General features: G+C 34.5%; 1 protein-coding gene across 4 annotated transcripts in view; it reads right to left on the bottom strand.

Annotated features, from left to right (window-relative positions):
• Window positions 1–3,214: 3,214 nt before the first annotated feature.
• GABPA (GA binding protein transcription factor subunit alpha) overlaps window positions 3,215–11,370 on the bottom strand; it is a 45,838-nt gene continuing 37,682 nt past the window's right edge. For 3 of the 4 annotated variants that reach the window (XM_032630412.1, XM_032630410.1, XM_032630413.1), the window contains exon 10: window positions 3,215–6,679. In XM_032630412.1, the coding sequence (XP_032486303.1) occupies window positions 6,451–6,679 (229 nt within the window). In that variant the 3' untranslated portion in view covers window positions 3,215–6,450. The remainder of the gene's footprint in view (window positions 6,680–11,370) is intronic. The other variant, XM_032630411.1, reaches the window with a different exon arrangement.

The raw sequence follows: 11,370 nt of genomic DNA, 5'->3' as shown, positions 1-11,370 counted from the left end.
AGGTGCAATTTACATAGCCTCATGCTCCCAGCTTTACAAGTACATTTAATTATGGTAAATTTGTCCACCCATGTAATTGTAGCATAACGTAGAAGAGGCTCATCACCCCTCAAAATTTTATTGTGCCCAATGCAGAAAATCATCCCCCATCCCCAGCCCTAGGTGACCAGGGATCTGCCTTCTGTTCTTACACATTAGATGTGCCTTTTCTAGGGATTTTGGTGAAGCAGTAGATATTTTTTATTGCTGAGTGGTATTTCCATTGCATGAGTATTCCACAGTTTGCTTGTTCAGTCACCCGCTGATGAACATTTGTATTGTTTACAGTTTGGGGCCATTATGAATAAAGCTGCTATAAACGTTAGTGTGCAAGTCTTTCAGTAGATATGTTTTATTTCTCTTGGGTAAAAGCCTTGGATTGGAATTGCTGGGTTGTGACAAAAATGTGTTTAACTTTACCAAAGTAGCATGCTATTATTTTACATTTTCACCAGCGACATGAATGATTTCCATTTGGTCCATGTCATCACCAGCACTTGGTGTTGTGAGGCATTTAACTTTTAGCAGTTATAAGGAATATTTGGTGGTACTGAATTGTGATTTTTTTTCCCGATGACTGATAATGCTGAGCAGTTTTCCATAGACTTATTGACTATTTGTACATCTTTTGTGAAATGTCTGTTCAAATACTTTGACCGTATATTACTGGATGGTCTTATTAAGAGATCCATATATATCTTTGAAATAAGAACTTTGTAAGATAAGTGTATTGCCAAGTATTTTTCCCCAACCTGTTTTGCCTTTTACTTTTGAAGTGTCTTTCAAAGAAGAGCTTTCAAAAGATTTGAAGTCTATTTTACTGATTTTTTTATGATTCTGCTTTATTATCTAAGAAGTCTTTGACTATGCCAAGGTCATGAAAATTGTCTTGTTTTATAAGTTTGAGAGGTTTTAAATTTTTTTTTTTAAATTGAGGCATGGTTGATTGACAATATTATATTAGTTTTAAGAAGTTTGAGACTTTAGATTTTATGTTTAGGTTGATGATCCATTTTTAGCCATCCAATTTTTATGTGTGATATGAGGTAAGGACTGAGGTTCACTTTTCTCCATAAATATATCCAGTTTTCATAACATTTGTTGAAAAGACTATCCTTTCCCTATTCAGGTACCTTGCACCATTGTCAAAACCCAATTAGCTATATATGTGAGTCTATCTCTGGACTACTCTGTTCACTAGTCCATATCTATCCTTATCTCAATACATCTTGCTGTATAAGAATAGCAAAGCTTTATATAGACAGTGCAAGTTCTCTAATTTTGTTTTCAAATTATTTTGGCTATTCTGGGTCATTTGCATTTACATACAGATTTTATAATCAGCTTGTTTACAAAAAAGACTGCCAGAACTTTGAGTTGATTATGGATTTAGAGACAATCAACATTTACAAAACTGAGTCTTCCAATTGACCATTATGGTATATATCTTTTTTTTTCCACATTTCTTAGCAATTTCTGTGGTTTTCATTGGACCAGTCTTACACAAATTTTGCTATTTTCCCCTAATTACTTCATGCTTTTTAATACTATTGTAAATGGTAGCTTTAAATTTCAATATCCAATTATTTGTTGCTAGCATATAGAAATAACATTGAGTTTTGTATACTGACCTTGTGTCTTATCTCCCTAAACTCACTAATTCTAGCATATTTTTTTTAAAAAAAATCTATTCTTTAGGATTTTCAACGTATTTGATGTATTCTGAAGTTTTATTTCCTACAATACATATGCCTCGTTATTTATTGCCTTATTTCCAGATAGTCTTCAGTATAGTGTTGACCAGAAATGGTGACGGCAGATATTTCTTTGCTTTTCCCCAAATCTTAGATGGAAAACAAACCACTGTGCATGATGCTAGCTGTAGGTTTTTCATACTCTTTATCAAGTTAAGGAAGTTCCCTTCTAATTCTAGCCGGCCCAGATTTCATCATGAACAGATGTTGAATTTTACTGTATACTTTTCCTGCATCTACTGAGATGATGTTTTTTTTCCCTCTGTATTGTTAATTTGGCGAGTTAATTGAATTTTTAAATTCTCCTAGTAACTGATTTTTTAAAAATAAGCTTTAATTGTGGTAAAATACACATACCATAAAATTTATCATCTTACCCATGCCTAAGTGTACAATTCAGTAGTGTTAAGTACATTCATTGCTGGACTAATCTCCAGAACTTTTTCATCTTGTAAAACTGAAATTTTCTACCCACTAAACAACTCCCCATTTCCTCCTCCCCACATTAATTCACTTTTTATTTTATAAAAATTTTAGTCTGTGACAAACTGGAAATAAAAAAGTCATCCTTCACACCACAGAAATTTTAAAAGTCGTGTTCTAAATCAGTTTGCCAGTAGTAAAAATCTTTTTAAACATGTGCTTATTAGCTTGCAAATTAAGCTTTAAAGTTGTACACAAAAAGTGTCTTGGGAGAACAAATATACCTCACTAATTTCCTAACTGATGATTTTCATCACTTCAAACTAGATAAAATTAGACAGTGTGAAAAGCAGTTTATTTCACTCAAACTGTTTCTTTTTAAAGCATGTCAGTCAAAATGTGATCACTGCTTGACCATAAACAAAAGCATAAGTCAGGTTTTTCTCCTGTTCCCTTTGACCCCTCTATACTCTGGTCCTGGTTTCTCAGACAACAGGGAGAGGTCATTTTTCATAATTAAAAACAAAACAAACCAAAAAACCCACAAACTTTACTAAGAATTTCTATTTTAGCGATCATCAACTTGCCTTTTGACAAGTACTCAGTGTTACCTTTCTTCTGTTGCCATTCTGAAACAGTTCGGCTTTGTGGATGGGGTTTTCTTTTATTTTCTTAAAAAGACTAAACTCTCTAACACCTAATTTTAGTTCAGTGGAATTTGTTCTTCCCAAATTGATAGTTTTTAAGTAAACTATATGGGAATTATATACTAGATGTGAACTGTCATATTTTCATCTAACCTAATATCCCAGGAATTTGAGACTATCTGTATGATGGGGAAAAAAATTCTAAAAAACAGAAATATACTGTATAATAGTTTTATTTTTCTCATTTTACTATTTTTACATTTTATGCACAAATATTTTTTATCTGAGTAAAAATAGAAAATAACTGTCTTATGTAAAATTACAAAAAAAAAGCCACAAAGAAATACATAATTGTTGTTATGACAGTACAAGTGTCTTTATTTAAAGAGTAAAAATGTATGCAAAAATCCTCTTCCCTCTTACAAAAGATTGAGAATATTTTTTTCTGGCAGCAAGTGAAATATCACTGAAATATCAATATTTTTATACCCTCTAGATATGAAGACAGTAAGTTAGTCACATGTTGTTGTTTTGAAATTATGAATTTTAAAACATTTTTGTGCTATTTCAAAGATACATTAGTTCTTTTTAAAAGGCAGTAGCATAAAATGATGAATATGTAAAACAGCAGACCTCACCTAAAATATTCGGAGGCACAATCCTTTGAAGAAATATCATAGTTGAATTTCACCATTTATTCAGGGGAGAAAAACAACTAAACAATTTTTCCTAATTAACTGACACAGACTGACACAAAAATAAATGTGATGAGTCGATTCATGTGACAATCAACCACAGAGTAATTCTGCCTAATATGTTGGATTTTCTGATGCCAACACAAATTTCTAAACTTAAGGCCAGCAAGATATGTATGAAAGTTGGCTCAATGAGAATCTCATGTGGAAAAAAAGTTTTAAAACAAAAATGAACACACTTCATTATTTTTGTACTTACATGGTATGGAAGATGGCCAATAATTTTATCTTTCTCCCTTTTGAATATATTGTAAATTCTTCTCTGGAAAATTTATTCATAAAAGCAGGGCAAATTATATTTTCTTTCAAAACACAAGTTATCTTTCAACAAAAGAAAAAACTACTTGGCTTCTGATAACTGCAACCTCAAGAAGGACAACGGAAATAGTTTATTTATAAGTTGAGACAAAGTAACAAGTTTCTTGAGTCAACTAGGGAAATTAATCTCATTACTTATGGTGCATAAAACAATGGTGAGAGGCAAAGAAGAAAAAAGAAACAGCACCTGATCATGTATGAGAACTGTCTCTGTTCAAATGATGAGGAATAAAATAAAAACTGCAAAAGGAAGAAAATGGATAGAATGTGGTTCTTTAAAAAAAAGTATCTGAGGAACACATAAGGAAAAAAGAAATAATAGTTTGATTTTAGGGATCTAGAAGAAATATGGGTGTTCCTTGTCTTAAAAATATATATACATACAGTTGAGACATAACGTAAATCTGTCATCTTGGCTAAAACTTTAACGTGTCTCCCCCAAAGTATTTGAAATCAAAAGGTTAATAATTTTAAGCTCTTGAAAAATATACCAGAAGAGTACACTTTATTATTATTATTTTAAAACTGTAAGTGACTTGTCAACTTCCCAGGCCATAAGAGGATGGTGCAAACCTTCTTTTTAGCTGTTATCTGAACTAGAGCTTCTATATATTATTTCATATTGCTATTCTATTCAGATATCCTTGCAATCACAGCATCCAAATTAAACTAATAATTTGTCAGTCTACTCTGTATGTGTTTATAAAAAGGTAAAAATGGAAATTACAAATTTTATTCTTTTTAGATTCTACTGCAGGGTCTTAAAGGACTTAGACATACATAATAAAAACATAGGTGACCTGACATTACACGTTGCAGTCGTACAGCATAACACTTAATATTATGATTTGAGGTTACCAGAAAAGGAGGTCACAGACGCCCTCCTCTACTCCTTGTTCCTAAGATCCCTGTCCGTATGGTTCTCTCCAAACCACTATTTGCTACAAGTGGCAGCAACTGCTAACAGTGCCTCTTTGACTGCATTAGCATGGCACTTTCCTCCTAGTTAGTCAAAAGTATTGAGCTCTTATTAAGCTGTTTAGAGGGATGGATTTAAAGACGATGATGAGGGAGAAGATACATAAAGTAATATTTGAGAATCAATCTTCTGCTATAAGAGGATTATTTGCCAGTATCTCATATCAAGATTCGTGCGTAATACCTTAAAACAAAAAGAAAAAAAGCAAGGAAACCAAGCACAGCAAGCAAGAAAAAAAGAGACATTTCTAGCCATTTCTGTTTAGTGTTGGCTTGTGGTAAGTAAGGAGTTTTACGTATGTAAGAGTTATTTAATTTTTAAAGAATTTTTTAAATGAGTTATCACCTTTTGAAATATCTTTGCTTTGAATATTATGTCTTCATTTATATGTGTGTACATGTATATATGTATAAGATGGTCAACTGGACATGTATATAGATATCTGTACACTCATATATAATATTCAAAGGAAAAAATTAAATAAATGGGAAATTTTGTTTTAAGAAAAGACTGCCTACACTGGAGTTCAAAATGTCCTTTTAAAACTATTTGCAAGTAATTTACTAATGTCTTGAAAGGTAAAGTACTATTGACTGATTTAAAGTCTTTACTTCATCAGAAACCCAGGACTTACATAAGCTGCTTTGTATAATAAACCAGCACTACAGGGTAATTAAAAAAAAAAAAGCCATACCAAACCAAACTAAACCAAACTTTTATTTTCAGGTTGAGGTACACTTTTTCAGTTTTTTAAATCTCTGATAGGGAAAGCAGAGATCATTTGAGAATTTTTGTAATAGTCGGTTTATTCGAATTTAATGCCTCTCTTATAATAATTTAAATTCTTGGCCTGACATTATGAAATAGCTATACAGTAAATCCTTAAAATTGGCTTGAGTAAAGCCAGATTTAAACCTGGATCTCTTTCTTCAGCACTGTTCCTCTGCCAGTCTTCTACTGTCCTTTGCTTGCAAATATATAAATTACTTTAATAACGTGATGCTCTTAGTTTAGTAATTTATTAATATTATAATTTTATTTGATATGACTATTTTAGCTCTGCTTGATTAGATGAAACAGGCATACATGCTTCAGCTGTGAAAAATTCCATTTTCTGGTTCTATGTAAAGCAACATCTAAAGCAGCAGAGGGGAAACAGTTATATTTTCAAAAATAGTTAAGCCAGACTGTTTCCTGAAGATACTTTCATTTATTTTTCATCAATAGCTACTGGCTATTTTTGGTTGGGCTAGACATTAATACTGACCAGTTTAGCTTTCTTGACTGTTAACAAACTATCCCACAATGAACCTGCCTAAAGACATTGTGGTGATCGTTTAACATACACATTTTCTAAAATATATGCTCAAAGTAAAAAGATCCAAATTCACAAGAGTATGAAATATTTATAAAAAAATCATGCATCAGATTGTACAGTCTAGAAATAAAAGAAGATTCAAATTTAGTAATAAAGGTAAGAGCAATACTTGCTCTAACATTTAAGAAAGACCTTGGACTCCCAAAAGGTCCTGGGCTCAATTATCCTTTTCTGTTTGCAGAGATGCAGTAGCCAGGGCTACTGCTGTGACTGGCTGGGCAATTCCATGGAGTTGCATCTTTGCAAGTTTCTTCTGTTCACATTCTGTGACCAAACGGTTCAACTCTGCTGCACTGTATCCAATAAGAGTCTTCAAGTCACAGACAAACTTGTATACAAATCTCTTGCCTTGAACTTTACAAATCATGTCCCCATCATAATAATACCTTTAAAAAAGAGAAAACACATTAGGACTATATATAAAAAATTTAAATTTGGACTTCTTGGGAATTCCCTGGTGGTCCAGTGATTAGGACATGGGCTTTCACTGCCGTGGACCCGGGTTTGATCCCCGGTTGCGGAACTACGATCCCACAGGCTGTGTGGTGCGGCCAAAACCAAAACAAACAAAACAGAAAATAAAATTTGAAACAGAACTACCATACAACCCAGCAATCCCACTACTGGGCATATACCCTGAGAGAACCATAAATCAAAAAGAATCATGTACCACAATGTTCACTGCAGCTCTATTTACAATAGCCAGGACATGGAAGTGTCCACCGACAGATGAATGGATAAAGAAGATGTGGCACATATATACAATGGAATATTACTCAGCCATAAAAAGAAACGAAATTGAGTTATTTGTAGTGAGGTGGATGACCTAGAGACTGTCATACAGAGTGAAGTAAGTCAGAAAGAGAAAAACAAATACCGTATGCTAACACATATATACGGAATCTAAAAAAAAATGGTTCTGAAGAACTTAGAGGCAGGACAGGAGTAAAGATGCAGACGTAGAGAATGAACTTGAGGACACGGTGAGGGGGAAAGGTAAGCTGGGATGAAGTGACAGAGTGGCATGGACATATGTACACTACCAAATGTAAAATAGATAGCTAGTGGGAAGCAGCTGCATAGCACAGGGAGATCAGCTCAGTGCTTTGTGACCACCTAGAGGGGTGGGATAGGGAGGGTAGGAGGGAGATGTAAGAGGGAGGAGATATGGGGATATATGTTTATGTATGGCTGATTCACTTTGTTATACAGCAGAAACTAACACCACATTGTAAAGCAATTATACTGCAATAAAGATGTAAATAAATAAATAAATAAAATTTAAAAATTTGGACTTCTTACAATATTTCACAGATTATTCCATAAGAAGAAGCCTAGTATTGTATCTATCACAATAGCAATTAACACTGAGTCTATATAAAATATTTAATGTTATTATCCAAGGAAACTTCAGAACATTAACTAAAATTTCAATGCTAAGCACTCAAATTTTATGTACTAAATCTTCAAAACATATTTTCAAAAATTACGATGAAACACTGATTTAAAAATAAACATTACTTTTTCACAGAACTAGAACAAAAAATTTCGCAATTTGTATGGAAACACAAAAGACCCCGAATAGCCAAAGCAATCTTGGGAACGAAAAAAGGAGCTGGAGGAATAAGGCTCCCTGACTTCAGACTATATTACAAAGCAACAGTAATCAAGACAGTATGGTACTGGCACAAAAACAGAAAGATAGATCAGTGGAACAGGATAGAAAGCCCAGAGATAAACCCACGCACATATGGACACCTTATCTTTGATAAAGGAGGCAGGAATGTACAGTGGAGAAAGGACAGCCTCTTCAATAAATGGTGCTGGGAAAACTGGACAGGTACATGTAAAAGTATGAGATTAGATCACTCCCTAACACCATACACAAAAATAAGCTCAAAATGGATTAAAGACCTAAATGTAAGGCCAGAAACTATCAAACTCTTAGAAGAAAACATAGGAAGAACACTCTATGACATAAATCACAGCAAGATCCTTTCTGACCCACCTCCTAGAGTAATGGAAATAAAAACAAAAATAAACAAATGGGACCTAATGAAACTTCAAAGCTTTTGCACAGCAAAGGAAACCATAACCAAGACCAAAAGACAACCCTCAGAATGGGAGAAAACATTTGCAAATGAAGCAACTGACAAAGGATTAATCTCCAAAATTTACAAGCAGCTCATGCAGCTCAATAACAAAAAAACAAACAACCCCATCCAAAAATGGGCAGAAGACCTAAATAGACATTTCTCCAAAGAAGATATACAGAATGCCAACAAACACATGAAAGAATGCTCAACATCATTAATCATTAGAGAAATGCAAATCAAAACTACAATGAGATATCATCTCACACCAGTCAGAATGGCCATCATCAAAAAATCTAGAAACAATAAATGCTGGAGAGGGTGTGGAGAAAAGGGGACACTCTTGCACTGCTGGTGGGAATGTGAATTGGTTCAGCCACTGTGGAGAACAGTATGGAGGTTCCTTAAAAAACTACAAATAGAATTACCATATGACCCAGCAATCCCACTACTTGGCATATACCCTGAGAAAACCAAAACTCAAAAAGAGTCATGTACCAAAATGTTCATTGCAGCTCTATTTACAATAGCCAGGACATGGAAACAACCTAAGCGCCCATCATCGGATGAATGGATAAAGAAGATGTGGCACATATACACAATGGAATATTACTCAGCCTTAAAAAGAAATGAAATTGAGCTATTTGTAATGAGATGGATAGACCTAGAGTCTGTCATACAGAGTGAAGTAAGTCAGAAAGAAAAAGACAAATACCGTATGCTAACACATATATATGGAATTTAAGGGAAAAAAATGTCATGAAGAACCTAGGGGTAAGATAGGAATAAAGACGCAGACCTACTGGAGAACGGACTTGAGGGTATGGGGAGGGGGAGGGGTGAGTTTTGACAGGGCGAGAGAGAGTCATGGACATATACACACTAACAAACGTAGTAAGGTAGATAGCTGGGGGGAAGCAGCCGCAAGGCACAGGGATATTAGCTCGGTGCTTTGTGACAGCCTGGAAGGGTGGGATGGGGAGAGTGGGAGGGAGGGAGACACAAGAGGGAAGACATATGGGAACATATGTATATGTATAGTTGATTCACTTTGTTATAAAGCAGAAACTAACACACCATTGTAAAGCAATTATACCCCAATAAAGATGTTAAAAAAAAAAATAAAATAAAATAAACATTACTAAGCAAAACAAAAAACCTTGGAAGCAGTAATAGGGCCTAAGAATAAGGGCTCTGAATCAGAACGCCGAGATTCAAAACCTAACATCTCAACTTATTCCCTGTGTGACCACAGGGAAGGCATATTATCTCTAAGCTTTTATTCCTCATTTATAAAATGACATTAAAAACAGTATGAACACTAATAGAATTGTTGAAGATTAAAAGGATTATCTTTGTAAAGTGCTTAGCACACAATGACTGCCACATATAGCCCTCTAGAAAATAGAAGCTATATTGATATATAGCTTTATTCATATAATATGAATAAAAATTTAATACACATGTTCTTTGGATTGTTGGAATGTCCATTTCCTCTCTGTCTTGTACAAAATCCTTTATTATGTAGCTATGCTTTCATCTTTATCATTTTAATATGTAAAGGCTCTCCCCTTACAGAGAAATTCTCCAAACCAACAGGGAGCCTCAAAAGAGTAAGCAAAAGGGCTTGAAAAAAAAAGAGAGGATACAGAAAAACATAAAAGAGGACATCATAAAGAAACAATGTTTCTTAACCTGCACAGGTACATTTGGGGAAATCACTCTAGAAGTCTGGTTTACTGCTGTTTTCTATGGATATAAAACAGTTGGATTTATACTTACTTTGGAAAACAGACTTTATTTACCCCTATGCACTGCCAATTCCAATAATAGGAAAAAAAAAGTAAGTCTTTTCTGGGCTGGCAGATTTTGGAGCCTTTATTTTAAAACTGCACTGCCCGTTTGCGCCATTTGACGAAGAGCTGTTACAAAAGAAACAGCTATTTGCAAAAGTACCAGTGGTATAAACGATCATATTTAGCAGGATTTTATTATAAAAATCACTCAGTTTAACCAAAAATCCATTAATGAAAAGACTACATGCAGGAAATTATGTCATCTTTCCCTAATTCTAGAACAGCTAAAGTATAATGGTTATGTTCACTTTCCCAGTAAGAGATATAACACACTGGGCATAGTCTCCTGTCTCCTTTTTTGTCAATTACATTAATACAGAATTTAGATCTCAGCCTACAAACTACCAATGCTTGTCATCCAGTTAAAATGCTGTAGGCATATCAATTTCTTAAGAAAATTTCGACATAATACGTAAGGCTGTAACAAATAAGACACTTGGGAAAAAAGGAAAATGAAGAGGGAAAGTGGTTTTACATTTCTAAAACAAAATTGGAGTTGGTATAATCGTATGTTTCTTGGTAAGATGTTATAAAATGTCATATACATACGTTCTCATTTAAATTAACACTTAATTTTACTTAATACTTCCTCCAATCTAGTAGATGCGTCATACGACCACATATAACAGGACTCACTGCATTTGTTTCCCCCCTAAAATGAAGAAAGTAGAAAGGTACACAATGCCTGTATTTTCTTTCATTCATTCATTCATTTATTCATTAATTTATGGCTGTGTCGGGTTTGTTGCTGCGCACAGGCTTTCTTTTTAGCTGCAGCGAGTGGAGCTACTCTTCATTGCGGTGCGCAGGCCTCTCATTAAGGTGGCTTCTCTTGTTGTGGAGCACAGGGTCTAGGTGCGTGGGCTTCAGTAGCTGTGGCACATGGGCTCAGTAGTTGTGGCTCGCGGGCTCTAGAGCACAGGCTCAGTAGTTGTGGCACACAGACTTAGCTGCTCCGTGGCATTTGGGATCTTCCCGGACCAGGGCTCGAACCCGTGTCCCCTGCATTGGCAGGTGGATTCTTAACCATTGTGCCACCAGGGAAGCCTCGATGCCTGTATTTTCATGGATATGATTTCTTTTCTCCCCACCCCCTTTTTTTAACTTGTATTTTTAAAAACTTTTAAA

This window comes from Phocoena sinus, chromosome 4, assembly GCF_008692025.1.
Source record: "Phocoena sinus isolate mPhoSin1 chromosome 4, mPhoSin1.pri, whole genome shotgun sequence".
Lineage (NCBI taxonomy): Eukaryota > Metazoa > Chordata > Mammalia > Artiodactyla > Phocoenidae > Phocoena > Phocoena sinus.
The sequence above is the reverse complement of the archived record's forward strand: the minus strand, read 5'-3'. Positions and strand labels throughout refer to the sequence as shown.